Genomic DNA, 27,416 nt, shown 5'->3' on the forward strand with positions numbered 1-27,416 from the left:
ATGATATTGATTTGCATCAATATTATAATTCAAAGAAAATGCAAGAGCTTATTCTGAGCATTTATCCAAAACCTTGTGCTTTTCAACATATACACTTCACAAACTCTTCCCACCAATGTACCAACCTCAAACATTCCATGCTTCATTATAAGTTTCAGAATATCCAATCAAAGATAAAATCATATCTTTTCTTTTTTACTTGTTTCAGTCATTTGACTGCGGCCATGCTGGAGCACTGCCTTTAGTTGAGCAAATCGACCCTGGGACTTATTCTTTGTAAGCCCAGTACTTATTCTATCGGTCTCTTTTGCCAAACCGCTAAGTGACGGGGACGTAAACACACCAACATCGGTTGTCAAGCAATGCTAGGGGGACAAACACAGACACACAAACACATACACACACATATACATATATACGACAGACTTCTTTCAGTTTCCGTCTACCAAATCTACTCACGAGGCATTGGTCGGCCTGGGGCTATAGCAGAAGACACTTGCCTAAGATGCCACGCAGTGGGACTGAACCCGGAACCATGTGGTTGGTTAGCAAGCTACTTACCACACAGCCACTCCTGCACCTATATGCTTCTTTCTCAGATTACTTTTCTATTATTCTATTTTCTATTATTCCACCATTCATCTCATGTGTTGCAAAATAATTATTGCAGAATAACTAAGAGAAAGCTTCAAGTGGTAACAGTTGCCTGTGTCTAAGTACAACAAATTTATTATAAGTTTGAGATTCCTGTCTTCACCACTATCTGGGAGTGCTCAATATGGACACAATTAGGTGTGTCACAATACAGCAGATCCTTGCTTTGCATTTTTGAAGATCTTCATATGATGACTTGTTAGAGTATAGGTACTTACCAAAATTCCTCCATCACAGAATGCCCATTATGCCACAGCAAACTGTGCAAGAAAGATTATTTCTTGTACTTAAATGAAGGCAAATCTTACATCGTTGTTAACCTTTCTATCAGTGCTTAGTTATATATCAAAAAAAAAAAAAACACCTATCAAGCTTGCAGTTACCATCTTACATGCTGTTCATGTCTAAACAAAAGACAAATCACACATCAACAATAATTACCTGTCAGTAGATACATATTTCATGATTTTCTATACTTTATATTTGTTTACTTAGTTCAGCAGACACTAAATCACTTATTAAGTCTGAAATCCTGTCTTTCTTGATGATGGCGCTTTAAAATCCTTCATAGAAGTTGACAAGTTGTCAACAGCAGGTGTATATATATATATATATATATATATGGCAGCTGATGTTGTTTAATAATCAAGAGTATCAGATTACTTGGAGTGATGTATGAGTGTTGGCTGAAAAGTTCATCAGCTGAACATGGCACTCTGATGAAATGTAACTAAATGAGGTCTATTTTTCAACATAGTTCGCCCATGCAGTCAGCATACTTCTCCCATCATTGTTACCATGCTTGAATCCAATTGCTGAAGAAGCTTTCATCCTGTTGAACCAAAAACGTTATCAACAGCAGATATAACATCGTCATCACTGCAATATGAGTTCCCAACCAAGTGGTTTTACATGTTGGGAAACAGATGATAGTTAGAGGGGTTTAAACCAGGAGAAGAGATAGGGTGATCAACTGGTTCAAAGCCACAGTCATGCACAGCAACCATTGAAAGCAAGGACTTGTGTGCTGGAGTACTGTTTTGAAGAAACAAGACCCCATTTTTGTCACTTTTCCTGGTCATTTGGTCTTGATGTCCTTTTGTATTTGCCTCAGCAAGTTGGCATAGTACTCTCCATTGATGAAGTAAGGCCATCATGACCTACTCTGGAGCAAGTAAGGAAGTGTATTTCCACTATATGGATTGCCTCTTTGTCTCTGGTGCAAAATGTTCAACCAAACACTCATCCTAGGTGAGGAAACAGTCAAGGAAACCAGCTGGATCTGCCTCAAACTATGTCATATTTCTCCATGATGACATCAGCCTGGTGTACTTTTGATCAGGTATCAGAAGATGTGGCAACCACTGAGCAGAAAACTTTGACGTGCTAAGATTGTCATATAGAATATTGTCAATTCTCTCATGGGATATACTAATAGCATTGGCTGTTTGATTTATAGTTGATCGCCTGTCATCTATCACCATGTCATGAACATGATCGATATTTTCCTCTGTGGTGGTAGTTGTAGGACATCCAGTTGTTGGGTCAGTTTCAAATCTCTCCCTTCTTTTCCTAAATTCAGCTGCTCACTTTTGCACTGTTGATAAAGTGAAAACATTATCCTCTAATGTGGGATCTATGTCAACCTGAATATCCTTGAAGGTTAAACAGTTTTTTTCTGCAGGTACTTGATAATGCCACAATGCAAAATGTTGTGTTTTCCAGAGAAGTCACTGCTAGTTATTGTTGAAATCTTCTTTGAACAGTCAGATGTCAGTTTATCTGAGAATAAACAATGGGATTATTAATAAGAAGAGCTGAAATTAATGCAGCAAGATTTCACAGCCCAAGCATCATGCCTTCATAGTGAGCCTATAAACTTTTCAGCACACCCTCATGTATGTGTGTGTGTGTGTGTGTGTGTGTGTGTGTGTGCATGTCTGTGTTTTTTTGTTTGTGTATCTCTCTATAAATTAAGAAACAAATCTTATTTACCTGTGGGAGTTGTTTGGCAATATCACCTCCAACAAAGACAGCCTCCAAATAAATCCAAAGATTTTGTACCATGATCCAGTTCTCAATGATTTCAGCAGTGGTTGACAGATTTGTAACCCAGGTTTGAATGGCTGCTTTAAATGGAATATTGTATCTGAAATATAATCATTATCTCAAATTGAAATGACGTGCTCTTTATTCTGACTTTCCATATTCAATAAAGAGGATATTTTCATGGAAATAAAAATGTATATATTTTTACAGTTGTGATATTTTTCTTCATTGTGAGGCTTATTTATATTCATATTATATATGTAAATTGTTTTTAAAATGTTCAACCAATAAATAGGACAGTAAGTTGTCTCTAAATTATAGTGAATAAATATGATATATAATTCCAAAAGAATATTTCAAGATTCAAATGTAAGCCTCAAAACCCATTATATATGTACATTATATGTGTGTGCATGTGTACACACATACACACACACATGTATATGATATATATTGGATAGTTCAACTTAAAGGAGTACATTCTTCTTACAGTTAACCCATAAAAATAATTTCAAACTCTCCCTATTTTTTTTTTGCTAAACAAAATCAGCCATCAAGTATTTAGCCTGCAGTATATAGTAAGGAGCCAGATATCTTGATGGTGGTTTCATTTTACAGCTCTGCGGACTGAGCTATAATAGCATTGCTAGATAGATTATTCATGTCCAATATATTAAACATCAACCCTTTAATCAATTTCCTTTTATTATCAAGATATTAAAATACATAAGAAAGGAGACATTTATTTCCAATTTTCGAAATATTTTTTACTTCAACAAACTTATCTAATAGGAAAATTTTTTCACATTATAGATAAAATGGTTTTTACTAGAAATGACATCTTAGGAAAAATATTTAAATATTTAATGATTTTTATATAACACGAGAAGACACTAAGAAACAATGAATACAAAACAATTCATTTTTGTTGTATGAGAAGATACAGTATATTGGTAAAGTGTAGGTTGTAAAGTTGAAGAGATATTTGATGAGACAACTAACCAAGTGGGATCAGCAGTTAGACACAAGATTTGATCAGAAACTAAGAAATTAGTCTATACAGTTAACCAAGGTGCCCCAGCATGGCTATAGTCTAATGGCTTGAACAAGTAAAGGGTAACAGATAATACACAAACTATAAATAGGTACCACAGAGTAAATTCAATTCAGACTATGAAACAACATTGCAGTTATTCTCACTTAAAGCATTTCCTCTTTATTCCTCTAACAGTTCACCCCAAATCATTTAACCACCAATCTATCTCTCATTCTATATCTATCCTCTTCATTCATTACCATCATCATCCTCATTGTTTAATGTCCGTTTTCCATGCTGTCATGGGCTAGATGGTTTGACTGGGGTCTAGTAAGCCAGGAGGTCACACCTGGCTCCAATCTGATCTGGCAATGTTTCTACAGCTGGATGTTCTTCCTAACTCCAACCACTCCAAGAGTGTAGTGGGTGCTTTTTACATGCCACCAGCACAGGAGCCAATCAGGTGGCACTGACATTGGCCATGTTTATGGATGGTGGTTATTATGTGATACGGGCACAGGAGCCAGTTGAGGCAGGGGTGGGGATGGCATTGACCATGTTTGGATGGTGCTTTTTATGTGCTGCCAGCACAGGGAGCCAGTCAGGTGGCACTGGCATTGGCCACAACTACAATTTCCATTTTGATTTTGATTTGATTGAGATTCTGATTGTGATTTTACTTGACCCAACAGATCTCCTGAAGCATGGAATGTCACCCGACGATTCAAAGGTACTTTTGAAATGGGCTGCTTATGCGACACTGGTATAAGCTACTGCTGAGATCTCACTTTACTTGCTGGGTTTTTTCAATCACAGCATATCTCCAGAGGTCTCGTCTTTCATCATTGTCTCTGTGAGATCCAACGTTCAAAGGTTATGTTTCACCACCTCATCCCATGCCTTCCAGGGTCTCATTCTTCTGCAGGTTCCTTCCACTATCAGGGAGTGACATTCTTCACACAGCTGTCCTCATCTATACGCAGCACATGACCATACCAGTACAGTCATCTCTATTGCACACCACGTCTGATGCTTCTTATGTCCAACATTTCTCTCAGGGTGCTTACACTGTCGTGTGTGCACACTGACATTACACATCCAGTGGATGATACTAGCTTCATTTCTTTCAAGCCTAGGCATGTCTTCAGCAGTCATGGCCCATGTTTCACTGCCATTTAACATGGCAGTTCTCACACATGCATAATACAATCTACCTTACACTCTGAACGAGTGGCCCTTTGTCACCAGTAGAGGCAGGAGCTTTCTGAACATTGCCCAGGCTTTTCTTATTCTAGTAGGAACACTCTCCAAACATCCACTCCCACTACAGACTTCATCACCTAGGTAGTGGAAACTATCAACTACTTCTAGTTTCTCTCCCTGGCATGTTACCCTCTATATCTGAAGTCTGTAGCTCCTCCTCCCTCTCATCAAATTTCTCAATGAGGATATTCCTAAATCTCTGACCATGTGAAAGGTTCTTTAGTTTCCAAATCCCTCTTTTCTGGATTGGTCAGCTTCTTGGCATCCTTCTGGCCTCGAGTCTAAAGTCACTAATAACTAGTCTATGCTGTTGGGTATATTCTTCACCAGGGACAGTCTTTGTATTTAAGAGCAACATTGCATCCCACTGTCTGGTGAGGATGAAATTGATCTGGCTAGCAGAGTTGCCTAATTGATAGGTTATCAAGTGGCTGTCTGGCTTCCTGAAGTCACTGTTGCAGATTAATAGGTTGCCTGCATCACAGAACTCCAGTAGCCTAGTTCCCTCTTCGTTTTGGGAACCAATGCCATGGCCCGCGGGAACACCATGGAAGATACCAGATTGCTGTCCAACATGCCCATTAAAATCTCAAGCCACAAAGATGAGGTCATTGCCACTTGTCTTTGAGGTAGCCTGTAGAAGGATATCATAAAAGTAGTCCTTCTGATCGTTTGGTAGGTCCGCTTATGGGGTGTAGGCAGAGATAATTGTAGCTATACTATTCTGAGCTTAAGCACTCTACAGCATACCCTGACTACCTCTATGACCCACCCATTCCTCCACAAGGAGTATGCCTACACCCCTACTCCATCACTGTTACCTTCCCAGAATATTTTATATCTATGTGCCTTGTCTGTGAGGACCCTGATTGAAGCTCCTCTCCACCTTACCTCTTGTATGCAGCATACATCAACATGTCTAAGAAGTAACTACTCTCATTGACTTTAATGCAGGGACAGGGTTAAGTCTGAAGTAGTCTCCTCACTTGGCCTGTCTTTGTTTAACATGTAAACTCTTCAAACTACTTTAATCTCTTTATTGCTATCACACTCAGTTGTTTACTCCATGAATGTTTCTGGAGAAACATATATCATAAAATAACTCTTCTTCTTGACCTTCTTCATTGCAAGCAAATAATGGGTTCCAAGCAGAAGCAATGTGCTGTCATTGAGCTCCTGATGAAGGAGAGATGCAAACCATTCCAACATCCACAGAAGATTACAGAGTGCTTACAGAGATGATACCACTGACAAGCGCAATGTGGACAGATGCACAGAAAAGTTTAAAAGGAGGGAAACATTGAAACAAACCTTGCTGTGGGAGACCATCAGCAGTGAGCACTGACACAAATCACCAATGAATAGACAAACTGATTTATGCAGACAGATGACTCACAGACATGAGCTTGCTGCACAACTGGACTGTGATCACTGTGTATTACAGAAGATAGTAGAAAACTCTGTGTATCAGAAAGTGTGTGCAAAGTGAGTACCTTCACAGTTGACACTTGATCTGAAGAAGAGCAGGGTGCTCTCCCACCCACATCAGACAGCTTCTACCTTTCAAACTGAGATAGTGTTAGAGATGGTGTTTTATGAGGAAGGTCTGCATACCTTTGCTAATAATGACCCTAGCTGCAAACCTAACTTAAAAATTAAGAGCTCATGAGCTCAGGTCCTTCAATCAACTCTCTGTCAAAGAAGCAAATTCTAACAATGATGATCTACACCAGTGCTACTCAAAGTGGTTGTCCTTGGACCGGTGCCATTCCACAAACCATCAGCTGCTGGTATGCAGCGAGTTTCCAGAAAAGAAAGAAACAATAGAATTAATATTACTAAAAAAATATTACTCATCCCTGGCACATTGGGAAAAAAAAAAAACATGGTGGTACACCACATCAGATAGTTTGAGAAGCACTGATCTACACGGCAGAAAAATAAGTTCCACTTCCTCCTGGGAACTCCTACTGCACCATCTCCCATTATGCAGCAGATAAAATATTTTGCTGGCAAGTATATATTTAACTTGACTTCTGCATTTGAATTAAATTTTGCTGCAGCGTTTATGTTTAAAAATTGATATTTCCATGCACAAAATGTGGTTATACTGCTTTTTCCTTTTATTTTAAAAAAAAGATTGATAAAATATATCTCAACTTTTAGCGTGGAAATCAATCAGAAAATAGACATTCTGTTATAAAATTCTGCATAGCAGCAAAATGTTCAGAATTGCAGAAACCCTTAATGTGAGGGATTCTTGTCTGTCTGCCTGTCTGTCTGTCTGTCTGTCTGTATGTATGTATGTATGCATGCATGTATGTATGCATGCATGTATGTATGTATGTGCGTATGCATGTGTGCATGCATATTTCATTAATGTATGTATGTATGCATGTGCATGCATGCATATTTCATTTATGTATGTATGTATGTGTGCATGTATGTATGTGTGCATGTGTGTGTGCATGTGTGCATATTTCATTAATGTATGTATGAATGTGTGCATGTGTGAGTGCATGCATATTTCATTAATGTATGTATGTGTGCATGTGTGTGCATGCATGCATATTTCTTTAATCTATGTATGTATGTATGGATGGATGGATGGATGCATACATGTGTGCATGTGTGCATCTTTCATTAATGCATATCAACAAAAGATGTAAATATTGAGAAAAATCAGAAAACTTGTGCTCTCAAATATAAATAACCAGTGTAATACTTATTCTGGCTAAGATGCACAAACAATCCCTTGTTGCACTTGACAGAAAAAGGCAATGAACCATTTGAATCTTATAACTTAGAATGCTGTTCTCCACCAAATGCAATACAAAATATATTCTTAAACAACTGTTGTGTCAAACTACCAAATATTATAAGTTGAGATAAGTCAGAAGAAATTAAATTGAAGTTATATGATTTGTTATATGATGTGTACATACGTGCATATAAATTCAGATATGAAATCACATACCAAACTTAATCTCGATCATCTGGATCATAACCTGCTAGCTCACATATTTTCACTGTGTGAGAAAATCCGGATACTGACATATTAATTATGTATGTATATACGTACGTACGTACATACATTCATTCATTCGTACGTATGTACATAAGTATGTATGAACGAATGAATGTGCATTTTGTTGTCAACAACATTTCATATGAATAACTTTCAAGTAACAACCTCATCCAATCTTAACACTATACATGGATCCTTCCATCTTTTCTTATTCTTAATCTTTCTTCTAAATTTTCTGCAACACTGGTATTTCAACACATTGTTACTGATTAATAAATGTTCTGAATTTATTACTAGCTGCCACCATAAGACTAGAAAGACTTTCAAGAAATACAAAAGGAAATATGTTTATTTTGGAATTATTAATTATTCCATTTACCATCTGAAACCCATTTTGGAAAGACCTCTAAAAGAACTTCAGCACCAATCTATCAGGAGTACAATATGAATATTTAAATTTTGGTACTTTTATGAAAATATCTGTTGGAGTACCAGTCCAACTACATTTATTTCTTTACCAGAGAATATTCTTTGTGTTTGAAAATTTGACTGAGTCAAGTACAAAGAATTTAAGAAAGGAAAATTTTTTTCATGTTTTTCATCTCTTTGTATAAAAGAACAAACCCTTGGCAATACTCTACCACCCCATTTATATTCTGGCCCTTATACCTGACACTTCGCCATGATCTCTCCCTTGTGCTCTCACACTCTCACTCTCTTTCACTTTCTCTCTCATTTTTGATCTCTCTCTCTCTCTCTCTCTCTCTCCCTCTCTCTCTCGTGATCTCCCTCTGACTGGGTAGCCATATATTTCCTCACTAGCAACGCACCTGTTTCTGTCCTCATTCTCTCTCTCTCTCACTTGGTAACCATGTATCTCCTCTACAGCAACACACCTGCTTCTCTCCTTCTGTTACACACAACTGTGTGTATTGAAATTTTTTTTTCGGTAAGATATGCCATATAAAGCCTCAATAGTATCTATGACTTCTTTATCTGTATTCGTATGTGTAAATACATCTGTATGGGTAACCACTGAAATCTGTGGTAAATAACATCTGACCCCTGTAATGCCAATATCTGGCAAACTACTGTGATGTGGCAGATAAAAACATATCACTGTGATAAAACAAGTGTATGTGTGTGAATACTTATCTAAATAGCTGATAGAATAGATATACCTCAAAAGCATTAAATTACTTTTGAAGAATACTGCTCTAAAATACCTTTTGAGATAGAAACTGTTAACAAGCCTGGAGTTTCTTAATTACTGCAACATGAATTCAATAAAACTAAGACCAGATGTTTAAGACAAATATGGAATGGATTGTCAATACCATTACCATTTTTATGGCCAGTTATTAAAATGCTTAAAATGATAAAGCAGGTGTGAATAAAGAAGAAAAGCAGCAGAGCAGAAGATATTTGTATTAATTGCCAATTAATTGGTTGCCTCCCAGAGTTTTTTTTGTTTTACCTACAGTAATATGATAGTTTCAGAAATAACAATATAGAATGATTTTTGTTGCGTCTTGCAACCTTTTCAATAGTTTTGACTCTCAAAACTATTGAAATGGTTGCAAGACGCAACAAAAATTTTAGAAAAATAATGAAGGAAATAAGTGGAAATTTTACTGGTGAGTGTGTTATATCATAAGGCACTGAATGAGAATGACTCTCCCCAAACACAAGAGTATATGCCTCAACACACAAAGTCACATAAAGAATCTTGCAAACCAAATCCAAAAACGAAATATAGAATGAATTATTTTTTCATGTGTCGTTTTTGATAACTGATTATCTCATGGGAGAATTTATAAGCACAATGTAGAAGCAGTAGCTTGGTGTTAAGATCTATAGTATATTGTACAAGGTGGTATCAAAAGGTTCCCGGACTAGTTATGTTTAATAAAAAATAACTTACTCTCTTTACTCTTTTACTTGTTTCAGTCATTTGACTGCGGCCATGTTGGAGCACCACCTTTAGTCGAGTAAATTGACCCCAGGACTTATTCTTTGTAAGCCTACTACTTATTCTATCGGTCTCTTGTGCTGAACCGCTAAGTTACAAGGACGTAAGCACACCAGCATTGGTTGTCAAGCGATGTTGGGGAGACAAACACAACAAACATACACACACACACACATACACACACATACACACACATATATATACATATATACGATGAGCTTCTTTCAGTTTCTGTCTACCAAATCCACTCACAAGGCTTTGGTCAGCCCGAGGCTATAGTAGAAGACACTTCCCCAAGGTGCCACACAGTGGGACTGAACCAAGAACCATGTGGTTGGCAAGCAAGCTACTTTGTTTCATAAGTATTTGCCACAAAGTTATCACAAAGAAGGGATAAACAAGGACAGACAAACATAAAAAGGGTGTAGTAGCTTTAGCAATTAAAAATTTATAATCTAAAAATACAATAATTTAATGATTATATTTATAATTTTCGACTTAAGCGTTACTCATTACAAATGCAATTTGTAATGGCTTCCCTGAAGGATAGTCCCCTTGCTTTCTCTTTCCTTCTCTTTTTTGGCTTCCACTTACCTGTTGTGAAACACTCCCAGCTTCCTCGCCACAGGCCTCCATCTTCTCATGAATCTGTCTCGTGACAGGTACCTCTTCTCCAGCCTGATCTTACAACTGAGGTGTTAACTAAACAAGTTAACCAACTCCTGGCCGGATACAAAGGTACCCGTTACTATGCCTCTCACATGCATCTTCCATACTGTTTCTTTGAGTATGGCTACTATGCAGAAAAAGCAAGCCTTCCTTTCCTTGTTAAGGGAAGGAGGCAGCACAATCTTGATGATAGATTCAGCTGATAGCTGTACTCTTCCCATCGATGACAACAGTTGCTCTGCGAAAAGTATCAGTCTTGTTAATTACCAACACAGCCACTCATGTGCCTAAGTTATTTAACATCATCTCCTTTGAAATAGTCAGCTTGCACAGCAATACATCGGCCCCAGTATTCCTGTCACTTTTGGAATCTGGCCTGTAAGTCATTTTCCGTAAGTGAGTTGAGGACTTTCGGAAATTTTCTCTTGATCTTGACAACAGTGTAAAACAGTGAACTCTGAGATGCATTTTTGCCTTGGGAAAAAAGATGGAAGTCTGCTGGTGTTAAATCTAGTGGGTAGAACAGGTGTGGAAGGGACAAGAGAGGAGAGCTCAGCGACAGGGTACGTTGTCATGTTGGAGAATCCAACTCTTCAAGCTCCACAGATATGGTTGTTTTCACCAAATGTCCTCCCTCAGCTGCTTCAAAATATTGCAGTAGAACTTTCGATTGATGGTTTTGGCCCAGGGGGTCAAATTCTCAATGCATAATACCCCATTTCCAGGGGTGACACTTTTAGCATAGTTTCCAGATCAATCATTGTCTTCTAGGAATGTTCTTCTGCTTTTGAAGCACCCATGCCACTCAAAACATTGTGTACAACTTATTGCCTCATCGCTGTAAGCTTGCCAAAGCATGCTCGATGTCTCTGTAGTGGACTTTTCAAGTTTAATGCAAAATTTCATGTTTGCTCTTCGTTTCAACTTCCTGTCCATGACAAAATTGCAGATTACAGCATACATGTGGTCAGAAAAACATAAATTTTACAACTTGTGAAATAACCATAATGTCACTCAACACTCTGCCTCATGAAGATTACTGCTAGCTCCCATTGTGCACACAGCCAAGTGCTGCCATCTGTTGGTGTGCTGCTGAACTAGCCCAGGAACTTTTTGATACCACTTTGCAAACTTTTTTGCATTAAATTATGGATGAAGAGTATGTGTTTCTTTTTATATTACTTCAACAGTGTGGTGGATTGACAGAATTGGCTGAACATTTAGGTGGCGAGCTGGCAGAAAGGTTAGCACACCGGGCAAAATGTGTAGCCGTATTTCGTCTGCCGTTGCTTTCTGAGTTCAAATTCTGCCGAGGTCGTCTTTGCCTTTCATCCTTTCGAGGTCGATTAAATAAGTACCAGTTACGCACTGGGGTCAATATAATCAACTTAATCTGTTTGTCTGTCCTTGTTTGTCCCCTCTATGTTTAGCCCCTTGTGGGCAATAAAGAAATAAGAATTGGCTGAACATCAGACAAAATGCTTCGTAATATTCAGTTTCTCCTCTTTATATTCCATTTTCAAATTCCACAAGTCTTTCATTCATACAGAGTTGACAAAACAAGTACTATCACGTGAAACTGGGTACATGAATATCTTAGTGAAAACTGAGCCGCTGTATCAATGTTAGAGAAGAAAACCATGCAAAATGCCAAAGGTAAGAACATTTTAAACATACTTCATCTTCATTCATTTTTTTTCTGTATGAATTATATTTCAAACTATCATGTATATAATAAGAATTCTTGAGATTTTGCACAATAAAAACTGCTGTACACAAATCACACTAACTGAACAACATGCTTTGTTACATCAAATTTAAGTGGTACTTATTTATATCATTGATTTTTTTCTACAAGCTATTGAGCCTTATTCTGTAATGTGTTTTTAGAAAAAGAATGCTATTGTCTGATGTTAGCTTATAAATTCATGTTACTCTCAATAAATTACAATTTATAGCAACTTTTTGCCAAAGATATCCTGAAGGTTTTTCCATCCAACATGACAATTATGTTCACCAATAAAGAGAGGTGTATGAGCAATTTATTATTTTTGTAATTGCTACTTTCTAAAGCACAATTGCACAGCTTTAACAGAGGTGTCCCCAATCTGAAACTAATAATATCACAGATATTATCAGTTGAAATATACATTTTCTATCAGCTAAAGAAAACTTGCTTAACGGGGAAGTAGAATAAGAGATGTTTTATGCCATGAAGAAAAGACGTATGTGTGCATGCATGTGTGTGTGTGTGTGTGTGTGTGTGTGCATGCGTGTTCATGCATGTGTGTCTGTGTGTGTTCTGTTGTAGCTTTGCAATAAATCACATCATAATTTACTACCTCTTTGTGAAAACACATCTATCTCTCCCAATTCTCCCTCCAGCCCCATACTGATAGTTGCTATCAACCACACTTCAACCCTTGCTCACCAAAGCCTTGTGAGTGGATTTGGCAGACAGAAACTGAAAGAAGCCTGTCATATATATATATATATATATACATCATCATCATCATTTAACATCCTCTTTCCATGCTAGCATGTGTTGGACGATTTGACTGGGGACTGGTGAACCAGATGGCTGCAGCAAGCTCCAATCTGATTTGGCAGGGGTTTCTACAGCTGGATACCCTTCCAAACGCCAACTACCCCGAGAGTATAGTGGGTGCTTTTACATGCCACCGGCACGAGGGCCAGTCAGGCGGTGTCTGTGTTTCCCCCCCCCCATCACTTGACAACCGATGTCGGTGTGTTTACATCCTCATAACTTTGCGGTTCGGCAAAGGAGACTGATAGGATAGGTGCTGGGCTTACAAAGAATGGGTCCTGGGGTCAGTTTATTCGACTAAAAGCGGTGCTCCAGCATGGCCACACTCAAATGACTGAAACAAATAAAAGAACATAAAAGGTAAGAACTTTTTTACTGAAGTTTCAAGACTAACTATTTCAATTCAACTGAACGTCTGGTTTGTAAGTCCTCAGTCAACTCGTCCAACCCATGCTAGCATGGAAAGCTGGCGTTAAATGATGAAGATGATGATGAGCTATTTTTATTTTGCTTCAAAGATGAAGCCATTGAAAGTATATTAAGATATTTACATTTAATTTTATCTTATTTAGTCAAAACATTAATACTCGAGAAAGTGAAACAGATGATGCTAATAAGTAAGTATGAAGGGCAAATGACCAATCAGAGATTGACTTCACTTTTATGCCACAAGTGAATATCTATTTTATACAATCCATTCTGTCTATGTGTGTGTGTGTCTTCTAGGATCTCGGGCATCCTCCATCCGATTGCGCTCAAATTTGATATGTAGATACCGACGGCATCAGGGCGTGTATAAGTCTTGAAAAAATTACAAAAATCAATTCAAGGTGAGAATGCGATTGATAAAGCCATTTTTGTCCTGCTTTTCTTCCGTCAACCTGTACATAACTGCACCTTCCATTTTTTGTTGTTTTTGTACTGTTTAAAGGCATGTTTCTTTCCTGCCAAGCTTACTGTTTAAACCATGTTTGCGTTCTCCCAATCAACAGCCTTATCATTACTGGTACTTTAAACTCTTCGGTTGCATATTTGTGTGAATAAAATCATTTTTCTTTGGAATAGAAAAAAAGTCTATCTTTATTTCTTCTTTTGCTGGTGTCTCAAATTTAGGTTAAATCAGTGTTTCTCAAAAGGGAGGCCTATGGGACGGTCGGACAAGTTGTTTTGAGAAAATTTGGTTTAAATGTTTGACAACTCAACGTTTTGCTCATAAGACATAAAACCCATATACTGCTGATGATATTAAATGACACCAATAGCAATTTGTGACACTGATAGTAATTTGTGGTTGAGCAATAAATAATACAATTTTTCTGCCAAAGCTATGTTCAAAGCATAATAGTAAAAATCATTAGCCACAAAATTGGGTGGAGATGTAAAACAAGATTAACAAGTTAGATGGCTATGAGTTGCTTAAAACTTTTGAAAACCAGCTCAGAAGAGTTTCTGACTTTTAATAATTTAGCTCAAGCAAGGAAGGCACAAGCATAATGTCAAGTTGCATGATAACTTTGTCTGGAAGATTGTCAATGATAGGAAGACTATCCAACGTTTCCAGACAACTATGGAGGAAATACCTCAAGACAATAATCAAGAAAACTGTCTGTTACAGGTGTGAACCATGGTCCCTAACAAGGCCTCTTGTCAAGTCCCTCAACGATGGCTCCATTTGAATGTTGCAACTGGCATTCAGAGTCAAGTGAAGACAGAAAATGATCAACGAACAGTTCTATGGTTACATTCCAAGTTGACAAGCAAGATGACAACAGGGTTGCAGCTTGCTGGACACTGGCTGGGACATCCAGAGTTACCTACTGGTGAAAACATCGCCTGAAAATCAATTCATCAGAGAATAAAACAAGGACAGCATTCTAAAACCAGGATCAAGACCTCAGATGGAAGATAGTGGTGCCAAGACTACAATGATACTGGGAAAGCACCTTGAGAAATGTTAGTCATCATATCAGTCATGTTATTTACCTCAGAGCAGTTCTAATTTTACTAATCTCTATTAAGAAGCTAGATCTCACGTTTGATGCACACTGGTCCTTTAGCCTACAGCATATCAAACATATAAACACAAATACCTACATGTAAACGTACATACATATCTACACAGCAGGCACCAGAACAAAGTTATAGGAGGAGAAATTTATTCACAAAATAATGTAGTGGAATTGTGTCAGGAACAATCAAGTTGCAAAGGAAAGGTCTTACTCATAAATTCACAACTGCATTTCTATATGTATGCATAATCTTTCACTTTCTCTCTTTATATATATATGTATATATATGTACACACACACACACACACATATATATATATATGTACATATATATATAAATAAATAAATATATATATATATATATATAATTTCAACAATTGAGGGTAAAATTAATTAATTAATCAATTTCACCAAGTATTCAGTATGCAAAGGGACCATTTAAGGCGAATTCAGTATGCGGCAAAGTAATTTATTTTACTAAGCCCTTTTATATAATATATATATATATATATATATATATATATATATAATATATATATAATAGGCGCAGGAGTGGCTATAGGCGCAGGAGTGGCTGTGTGGTAAGTAGCTTGCTAACCAACCACATGGTTCCGGGTTCAGTCCCACTGCGTGGCATCTTGGGCAAGTGTTTTCTGCTATAGCCCCGGGCCGACCAATGCCTTGTGAGTGGATTTGGTAGACAGAAACTGAAAGAAGCCTGTCGTATATATGTATGTGTGTGTGTGTTTGTGTGTCTGTGTTTGTCCCCCTAGCATTGCCTGACAACTGATGCTGGTGTGTTTACGTCCCCGTCACTTAGCGGTTCGGCAAAAAGAGACCGATAGAATAAGTACTGGGCTTACAAAGAATAAGTTCCGGGGTCGATTTGCTCGACTAAAGGCGGTGCTCCAGCATGGCCGCAGTCAAATGACTGAAACAAGTAAAAGAGAAAAGAGTAAAGAGGGTATATATATATATATATATATATATATATATATCGTCGTCGTTTAACGTCCGTTCTCCATGCTAGCATGGGTTGGACGGTTCGACCGGGGTTCTGGGAAGCCAGAAGGCTGCACCAGGCTCCAGTCTAATTTGGCAATGTTTCTACAGCTGGATGCCCTTCCTAACGCCAACCACTCCGTGAGTGTAGTGGGTGCTTTTTACGTGCCACCTGCACAGGTGCCAGGCGGGGCTGGCAACGGCCACGGTCAGATTGGTGTATTTTATGTGCCACCGGCACGGAAGCCAGTCGAGGCGGTGCTGGCATCGGCCACGAGTCGGATAGTGCTTTTTACGTACCACCAGACCAGGGATCCTGGCTGGTTCAATTCGATTTCGATTTCGCTTGCCCCAACATGTCTTCACAAGCAAAGGGGGTTGGCAAGGGTGCCTGTCGTACGGTCGCATTGGAGTATTTTACGTGCCACGGCCACGAGTCGGATAGTGCTTTTTACGTACCACCAGACCAGGGATCCTGGCTGGTTCAATTCGATTTCGATTTCGCTTGCCCCAACATGTCTTCACAAGTAAAGGGGGTTGGCATGGGTGCCTGTCGTACGGTCGCATTGGAGTATTTTATGTGCCACGGCCCCGAGTCGGATAGTGCTTTTTACGTACCACCAGGCCAGGGATCCTGGCTGGTTCAATTCGGTTTCGATTTCGCTTGCCCCAACATGTCTTCGCAAGCATGGGGGGTTGGGATGGGTGTCTGTCGTCGGATGAGGTTCTATATCGACTTCGCTTGCCTCAACCGGTCTTTGTGTCCAAGGGAGGAAAGGCATTCATAAGTGGGCTGGGCTCACTTGTCCTGCCTGGTCTTCTCACGTACAGAATATTTCCAAAGGTCTCGGTCTCTGGTCATTTCCTCAGTGAGGCCTAAAGTTCGAAGGTCGTGCTTCACCACCTCGTCCCAGGTTTTCCTGGGTCTACCTCTTCCACGGGTTCCCTCAACTGCTAGGGATTGGCACTTTCTCACACACCTATCTTCATCCATTCTCGCCACATGACCATACCAGCGCAATCGTCTCTCTTGCACACCACAACTGATGCTTCTTAGGTACAACATTTCTCTCAAGGTGCTAACGCTCTGTCGAGTATGTACACTGACATTACACATCCATCGGAGCATACTGGCTTCATTCCTCACGAGCTTACGCATGTCCTCAGCAGTCACAGCCCATGTTTCGCTGCCATGTAGCATGGCTGTTCGTACACACGCATCATACAGTCTGCCTTTTACTCTGAGCGAGAGGCCTTTAGTCACCAGCAGAGGTAAGAGCTCCCTAAACTTTGCCCAGGCTATTCTTATTCTAGCAGTTACACTTTCAGTGCACCCACCCCCACTACTGACTTGGTCACCTAGATAACGGAAGCTATCAACTACTTCTAGTTTTTCCCCCTGGAAAGTGACGGAAGTTGTTTTCTGCAGATTTTCGGAGGTTAATGCTCCAGAGCATCTGCCACATACAAAAACTATCTTCCCAGTTAGCCTACCTTTGACATTGCTGCACCTCTTATGTGTCCATAGCTTACACTGGGTACATCTTATAGAGTTTCTACCTACACCTTTTCTACAGATCGAGCAGGGCCATCTTCCTGAAGATATTGTGGATTGTCTACCTTTCTACTTATTAGTACTTTGGTTTTAGCTAGGTTGACTCTAAGGCCCCTTGATTCTAAACCCTCCTTCCACACCTGGAACTTCTCCTCCAGTTCTGATAGTGACTCAGCAATAAGAGCAATATATATAAATAAATATATATATATATATATATATATAAATAAATATATATATATATATATATACATATAAATATTTATGTATACATGTACATATATACATATGGCTGTACATCAGCATGGCTGCAGCTCTGAGCTGAGACTACAGAAAAAAAATGTTCAAAAACACACATATATATGTACATTTATATACAGTATATATTTATACTATGTGAAGGTGCATGGTTCAATGGTTAGAGTATTGGGCTCACAATCATGAGGTAGTGAGTTCAGTTCCCTGTGAGTTGTGTTCTTAAGCAAGACACTATTTCATGTTGCTCCAGTGCATTCAGTTGTAGAAATGAGTTGCAATGCTACTGGTGTATCAGTCTTTGCTTGTTCCTTTGGATAACATTGGTAGTGTGGAGAGGGAAAGTTGGTATTCCATAAACAACCTTGCCTGGACTTGTGCCTCAGAGGGGAACTTTCTAAGTTCAATCCAATAGTTGTTCATAACTAGAGGGGATCTTTATATTTATATTATTTATACACACACAAACATATATAACTTGAATACAATGTGTATGTGTGTATATCTACAATAATTAGGGGGATAAGTACAACCTGGTCAATTACCTCATCAGCACTTCGTGTAAGAACCTGGTTAGTGTAGAACTCCAATAACCAAAGGAAGATCAGTTACACCTCATCAAATGAAGAGCACTTTATGAATCCAAGTTATGCTACAGTAGGTATGTTATGTGTCTCACCAAGTGAAATATAATTAAGTTATCAAAGTAAAAAAAGAAGTCAAATCATTGTTATGGATGTTTCTATAAACAAACACTTATTCCATACCACATTTAAAGTTATGCAGTTCATGTACTGTATGTGATATATGTAATAACATCACTTTTCATTCACTTCCTCAGACATAATAATTTGAAACACAATCAACTTATGAGATAAATATGTGAAGCAGGATAAATTTATATCATCTTATGGGTATGTGAACATGCAAATAGACCATATATATATATAACCCTTCACCAACAAATCTCCAAGCATATTATAAATCAGATATGATTAAAGTTGATTTATATAGATATATAAGACACAGATGCTATAAATTGCCAAAAAAATAAATAAATAAAAAGGAAATAAATTTCTATAAACACCAATTTAAATACTAATACCTTAAATGATAATATACAATACTACATTTCATGGTCCATGGTAAGATCAGTATAGTATGATAGTAAATCGAAATTATGTAATCTTTCTTTAGAAGAGATGTTATTTTACTATCTAAAGAAAAACTGATTCATAAATGTTCTGAATTTATTACTAGCTGCCACCATGAGACTAGAAAGACTTTCAAGAAATACAAAAGGAAATATGTTTATTTGGGAATTATTAATTATTCCATTTACCATCTGAAACCCATTTTGGAAAGACCTCTAAAAGGACTTCTGCACAAATATATCAGGAGTACAATATGAATATTTAAATTTTGGTACTTTTATGAAAATATCTGTTGGAGTACCAGTCCAACTACATTTATTTCTTTACCAGAGAATATTCTTTGTGTTTGAAAATTTGACTGAGTCAAGTACAAAGAATTTAAGAAAGGAAAATTTTTTTCATGTTTTTCATCTCTTTGTATAAAAGCACAAACCCTTGGCAATACGCTACCACCCCATTTATATTCTGGCCCTTATACCTCACACTTCACCACAATCTCTCCCTTGTACTCTCACACTCTTACTCTCTTCCACACCCTCTCTAATTATCTCTCTCCCATTCTCTCTTCCTCTCTCTCTCTCTCTCTCACTGGGTAGCTATATATCTCCTTACTAGCAACAAGCCTGTTTCTGTCCTCATTCTCTCTCTCTCTCTCTCTCTCTCTCTCTCTCTCACTGGGTAACTATGAATCTCCTCTGCAGCAACACACCTGTTTCTCTCCTTCTGTTACACACATCTGTGTGTATTGAAATTTATTTACCTAATTTTTTTTTTTGTTTTCGGTAAGACATGACATATAAAACCTTAATAATATTTGTCTTCTTTACCTGTATCTGCATGTGTAAATACATCTGTATGTGTAACCACTGAAATCTGTGGTAAATAACATCTGGCAAACTGCTGTGATGTGGCAGACAAAAAGATATCACTGCGATAAAACAAGTGTATGTGTATGATTCCTTATCTTAAATAGCTGACAGAATAGATATACCACAAGAGCATTAAAATACTTTTGAAGAACACTGCTCTAAAATACCTTTTGAGATAGAAACTGTTAACAAACCTATGATTTATTACAGTGGTCTAAAAACAAAAACATTCACTTTTTTCTTTCCTGCTTTTATTTTTCTATTCTATTCTTTTTCAGATTAATCCTTCTTCTTCTTCACTAGTTAAATCAAACCAGGGTTTTGTTTTGTTTCACTTGTAAAATGCAAATGTAACCATGGAAACACACATACTCAGTTTAAGTTTGAATTATTGGTAAGTCAAATATGTACAGTAAGTAATTTATATGCATAATTTGAAAGGGTCAAATTTCGAAAGATATCAATAACATCTCATTGCATGTATCACTGCATAATATAACAATGTTCATGAGATCAAATTTAGATTAAACAACTGTAAACTGCTGTAATACAAAGACATAATCAGTCAAATCACCTTGATGGTACTGAGGAGCTATAATGATAAATACTGATACCTATCATTTTCAATCACCTTGGGTGAGTTGTCTCACCTGCCTTGGACATTCAGTGTTCATTAACACTCAGTGTCATGCAAGGAGCTTTCCCAGGATACTACCCCACAGCAAATTGGTGTATAAACAAGAAACATACACTGTGAATGTGTGACCTATAACATTATTAGACTTGCTTTTGATTCAAAATTTAATATATATCTATATATCTACACACACACATATGCATATACAAACACGTATATATGTGTGTATGTAAATATACATATATGCATATACATATATGTATGTATCATCATCATCCTCATCACCACTTAACGTCCGTTTTCCATACTAGCATGTGTTGGATGGTTCAACTGGGGTCTGGGAAGATGGGAGGCTGCACCAGGCTCCAGTCTGATCTGGCAGTGTTTCTACAGCTGGATGCCCTTCCTAACACCAACCATTCCATGAGAGTTGTGGGTGTGCTTTTTTATGTGCCACCGGCACAGGGGCCAGAGGAGCCTGACAATGGCCACGATTGGTTGGTGCTTTTACGTGTCACCAACACAGATGCGAGTCAGGCGGTGCTGGCATCTGCCACGTTCGGACGGTGCTTTTTACATGTCACCGGCACGGATATCTTAGTATGTATATATATATATATATACACACACACACACACTAACATAATGTCAGATACACACACAGATATGTTATGTAAATATGTACATATGTATATTTGTGTATGTGTGATTTTTGTCTGCATGTGTGTGTGTGCATCTGTATGTAAATACAAATAAATTTTTGTTACAAATGGTTTCATACTAAAACCCTTCCAAAAGCAGAGAGGCAAATCAATAATCATCAGACAGTCCAATGGTTATTGATTAGCCTCACTAGTTTTGGTAGGCTTTTCAGCATGAAAATTTTGGCAACATAACTTGGTCATTATGAGAATACATTTGTAGTACATAAATAATATTCCCACTCTATTACCTAATATATGATTGCCTACTTTTTTTTCCTGACTTAGGAAGATTTATTAAACAACCATATGATATATATCTATATATATATATAGGATGTAGATATATCTAAGATATATTATATATATATATATATATATGTCAATATATAAATTATGTCTTCCCTCCTGGTGCTGTATGAACATTTGATGTGGTTTTAGAGTCAAGTTTTGGCTGCTATTTCCAGCGTGGTGGTTGTGAGTGTGTTTTTATTTAACTTTTTTTTTCTTCTTGATATCATTTTTCTGTTATATTAACAACACCAATAGTATTTTGATTTCCATATTTCAAAAACTTTTCCTGATGAGAAAGACATAGTCATCACATTTGACTAAATTAATTTTATTTTGTATTAATTACATATTAGTTATGAAATAATTATAAATCTGAAAACGTTTACCACTTGAGCCATGGAAACATTTGTTGAGAAAAAGAAAAAGACTGAAATTTTAAAATATTATAGACATGTTTTTTTTTGTTGTTTTTTTTTCTGTTCTTCTAAATATTTTGCTCAGAATAATTCTATCAGCCAATTTTAACTTTATGCAAATTCATTCCTGCGAGGGTTATTACACTGAAGTAATAATATATTTGAATCAAACAACATTTTTAAAAACAGCTTTTAAAATTCCGAAATGGTAATTCTACTTCCATCTCATAAATACAGACACCTTAGTTCTTACAAAGTAATCAAATTCTTAAAGCAACACAGAACCCTGATTTGAACATTAATAAGAATGCCATCTCCATCTTTATAGTTTATACATTCACTTTTTCTATATGCTTGATAAGACTTGTTGAGGTAGTATTCTTGTTGCTAGCTCTTGCTTGTTTCAAAGCAAGGTACTTATTTCCTGAATGATTTGAGTGATGAAGTGCTCAGTGGCTGGACATGTTTCTAAAGGAAGCATCAAAGTCACACCACTGTCTAAATCAGTGGTTTGTAACTGGGGTTTATATGGCCATTAGAGTTCCTATGGTCATTTGGAGTTCAAATAAAATATTTTGCTAAAATCTACACACTATAAATTTCTTATACTATGATACATAAAACATTTTAACATCTTTTTTAATACAATTCTTAATAATATATAGCAATAAAAAATACAATGGGATCTTTGAATGGCTATGAGGGTCCACCAGAGTTAAATAAAATAAAAAATATGGTCCTTTGGAGTTCAAATAAAATTTTTTGTTAAAATCTACAAACTAAAAATTTCTTATACTTCTATGATACATAAACCATTTTAACATATTTGTTAATACAATTCTTAATAATGTTTTTACAATAAAAAATACAATGGGATCTTTTAAGTATTGAATGGCTATGAGGGTCCACCAGAGTAAAATAGGAATCAAAGGGAATAAGTAAAAATGGCTGCAGACCACTGGTCTAAACAGTGACATTCATTGATGCTAAATTGCATGAACAATGTTAAGAGATAAATGGAAAGACACAAATGTGGGCACACACACACACACAAACAAACATGCACAAAGTATTTAACATAAATGATATAGGAAAACTAAGCAGAAATGACAGCCAACTGATGAATAACATGTTTGTGGCTACCTTGAAATTTCATGTGTTTATCAAAAATGTTCAATTTCAGCAGCACAATTAGCTTTGACATTATTTGCAGTAGCCATATTTATTTCCTTACTTTTGACAAACTACTGTATTTTCTATTAGCTTTTATGTTTGTTTTTTCTTTGTGTAGTTGTTTATATATGTATGAGTTTATGAATGTTTGCTTAAAAATTCAATTAAAATAACACCGATATTAGGTGCAGGAGTGGCTGTGTGGTAAGAAGCTCACTTCCCATCTATGTGGCTCTGGATTCAGTCCCACTGCATGGCACCTTGGGCAAGTGTCTTCTACTATAACCTCAGGCCTACCAAAGATTTGTGAGTGGATTTGGTAGGCGGAAACTGAAAGAAGCCCGAAACACACATATATATATGTGTGTATATATATATATATATATACTTAGCGGTCATTCAAAGATCTCTTTTCTCTTAATAACGGTCAATCACACAGTAATTTCCCTTTGTATAATGGTCATTTTTCATAGCATTTTTCTGATGGCCAGATAACTGAAGAGATGGCTGCATGGATTTCCACCTCGGCATCCGAAACTCGGAGTTTTATCATGGCTACTGAATACTTGTCACATATTACATTTACAGATAAATTCCTCTATTTACATAATATCAAGGTCTCTTTCTTTCTTTTGTTGTCTTACCGTTTTTATCAATATATATATATATATATATATATATATATATATATATATATCATCATCATCATCATCATCATCATTTAGCGTCCGTTTTCCATGCTAGCATGGGTTGGACGGTTCAACTGGGGTCTGGGGAGCCCGAAGGCTGCACCAGGCCAGTCAGATCTGGCAGTGTTTCTACAGCTGGATGCCCTTCCTAACGCCAACCACTCCGAGAGTGTAGTGGGTGATTTTATGTGCCACCGACACAGGTGCCAGACGAGGCTGGCGAACGGCCACGCTCGGATGGTGTTTTTATGTGCCACCGACACAGGTGCCAGACGAGGCTGGCAGACGGCCACGCTCGGATGGTGTTTTTATGTGCCACCGACACAGGTGCCAGATGAGGCTGGCAGGTGCCAGACGAGGCTGGCAGACGGCCACGCTCGGATGGTGTTTTTATGTGCCACCGACACAGGTGCCAGATGAGGCTGGCGGACGGCCACGATCGGATGGTGTTTGTTACGTCCCCAAAGCACGGAGGCCAGTCTATGCGGTACTGGCTACGGCCACGTTCGGATGATTTTCTTGTGTGCCACCGGCACTGGTACCACAAAGATACAAATTCCATTTATGCTCATCTATTTTGATTTGTTTTGATTTGATTTGATTTTCACTTGCCTCAACAGGTCTTCACAAGTGTCACTTGCCTCAACAGGTCTTCACAAGTGTCACAAGAAGGAAGGTATGCACAGGTGGACTGTCTACGTCGCCGGGTCTTCGGATGGTGTCTTTATGTGCCACCGACACAGGTGCCAGATGTGGCTGGCGAACGGCCACGATCGGATGGTTTTCTTGTGTGCCACCGGTACTGGAACCACAAAGATACAAATTCCATTGATGTTCATCTATTTTGATTTGGTTTGATTTTCACTTGCCTCAACAGGTCTTCACAAGTGTCACGCGTGTCCTTGTGTGCCACCGGTACTGGAACCACAAAGATACAAATTCCATTGATGTTCATCTATTTTGATTTGGTTTGATTTTCACTTGCCTCAACAGGTCTTCACAAGTGTCACGCGTGTCACACACTTGCCTCAACAGGTCTCCACAAGTGTCACACACTTGCCTCTGCCTCAACAGGTCTTCACAAAGTGTCACACACTTGCCTCTGCCTCAACAGGTCTTCACAAGTGTCATAAGAGGGAAGGTATGCACAGGTGGACTGACTACGTCGCCGGGTCTTTGGATGGTGTTTTTATGTGTCACCGACACAGGTGCCAGGTGAGGCTGGCGAACGGCCACGATCAGATGGTGTTTGTTGTGCCCACAGCACGGAGGCCAGTCGATGCGGTACCAGCTACGGCCACTTCGGATGGTTTTCTTGTGTGCCACCGGTACTGGAACCACAAAGATACAAATTCCATTGATATTCATCTATTTTGATTTGGTTTGATTTTTGATTTTTGATTTTCACTTGCCTCAACAGGTCTTCACAAGTGTCACACACTTGCCTCAACAGGTCTTCACAAGTGTCATAAGAGGGAAGGTATGCACAGGTGGACTGACTACGTCGCCGGGTCTTCGGATGGTGTCTTTATGTGCCAGATGAGGCTGGCGAACGGCCACGATCGGATGGTGTTTGTTGTGCCCACAGCACGGAGGCCAGTCTATGCGGTACTGGCTACGGCCACGTTCGGATGATTTTCTTGTGTGCCACCGGCACTGGTACCACAAAGAATACAATTCCACTGATGTTCATCTATTTTGATTTGTTTTGATTTGATTTTCACTTGCCTCAACAGGTCTTCATAAGTGTCACAAGAAGGAAGGAAGGTATGCACAGGACTGACTACGTCCCAGGTCGGGGCCACGGGTTATGGCCTGACTAGTCTTGCCGGGTCTTCTCATGCACAGCATACTTCCATAGGTCTCGGTCTCTAGACATTTCCTTAGTGAGACCTAAAGTTCGAAGGTCGTGCTTCACCACCTCGTCCCAGGTTTTCCTGGGTCTACCTCTTCCACAGGTTCCCTCCACTGCTAGGGTGTAGCACTTTTGCACACAACTATCTTCAGCCTTTCTTGTCACATGACCATACCAGCGCAGCCGTCTCTCTTGCACGCCACAACTGACGCTTCTTAGGTTCAGCTTTTCTCTCAAGGAACTTACACTCTGACGATTATGAACACTGACATTACACATCCATCGGAGCATACTGGCTTCATTTCTTGCGAGCTTACGCATATCCTCAGCAGTCACGGCCCATGTTTCACTACCATGTAGCATGGCTGTACGTACACATGCATCATACAGTCTGCCTTTTACTCTGAGCGAGAGGCCTTTTGTCACCAGCAGGGGTAAGAGCTCTCTAAACTTTGCCCAGGCTATTCTTACTCTAGCAGTTACACTTTCAGCACACCCACCCCCGCTACTGACTTGGTCTCCTAGGTAGCGGAAGCTATCAACTACTTCTAGTTTGTCTCCCTGGAACGTGGCAGAAGTTGGTCTCTGCATATTTCCAGTGTTTATTGCTCCTGAGCATTTGCCACAGACAAAAACTATTTTCCTAGTTAGCCTTCCTTTGACATTGCTGCACCTCTTATGTGTCCATAGCTTACACTTGGTGCATCTTATAGAGTTTCTACCTACACCTTTTTTACAGATCGAGCAGGGCCATCTACCTGAAGGCGTTTGTGATTGATCTACCTTCCTACTTATTAGAACTTTGGTTTTGGCTAGGTTGATTCTAAGGCCCTTCGATTCTAATCCTTGTTTCCACACCTGGAACTTCTCCTCCAGTTCTGATAGTGACTCAGCAATTAGAGCAAGGTCATCAGCATAGAGGAGCTCCCAGGGGCAACCTGTCTTGAATTCCTCCGTTATTGCCTGGAGGACTATGATAAATAGGAGGGGACTGAGGACTGAACCTTGGTGGACCCCAACCTCTACCCGGAATTCTTCACTGTACTCGTTGCCCACCCTCACCTTACTAGCAGCGTCTCTGTACATGGCTTGCACAGCTCTCACCAACCATTCTTCTATCCCTAGTTTCCTCATTGACCACCAGATAAGGGACCGGGGGACCCTGTCAAAGGCTTTCTCCAAGTCAACAAAAGCCAGGTACAAGGGCTTATCTTTGGCTAGGTATTTCTCCTGCAGCTGTCTTACCAGGAATATAGCATCAGTAGTACTTTATATATATATATATGTATGTATGTATATATATATATATATATATATATGTGTGTGTGTGTGTGTCTGTGTTTGCCCACATCAATACTTGATGACCAGTGTTGGTGTGTTTTCATCCCCATAATCCCCAGCAAAAGAGGCTGATAGAATAAGTATCAGGCTTAAAAAAATAAGTCTTTGGGTCGATTCATTTAAACTAAAACTTCAATGGCCATAGTCTAATGACTGAATCAGGTAAAAGACAAAAGATAACTGTTATCAAAAAAAACGATGTATATTTTTAAATCCTCAACATCACTCTTTGTACATACAAAATAAA

The 27,416-nt window shown here is 38.4% G+C and overlaps 1 protein-coding gene across 1 annotated transcript in view; it reads right to left on the minus strand.

Annotated features, from left to right (window-relative positions):
* The window catches only part of LOC115215439 (dynein heavy chain 5, axonemal-like), a 370,977-nt gene that overhangs the window by 230,704 nt on the left and 112,857 nt on the right, over positions 1 to 27,416 (minus strand). The window contains exon 24 of the mRNA XM_036506013.1: positions 2,650 to 2,803. Coding sequence (XP_036361906.1) covers positions 2,650 to 2,803 — 154 coding nt within the window. The remainder of the gene's footprint in view (positions 1 to 2,649; positions 2,804 to 27,416) is intronic.

Source organism: Octopus sinensis, linkage group LG9, assembly GCF_006345805.1.
Source record: "Octopus sinensis linkage group LG9, ASM634580v1, whole genome shotgun sequence".
NCBI lineage: Eukaryota > Metazoa > Mollusca > Cephalopoda > Octopoda > Octopodidae > Octopus > Octopus sinensis.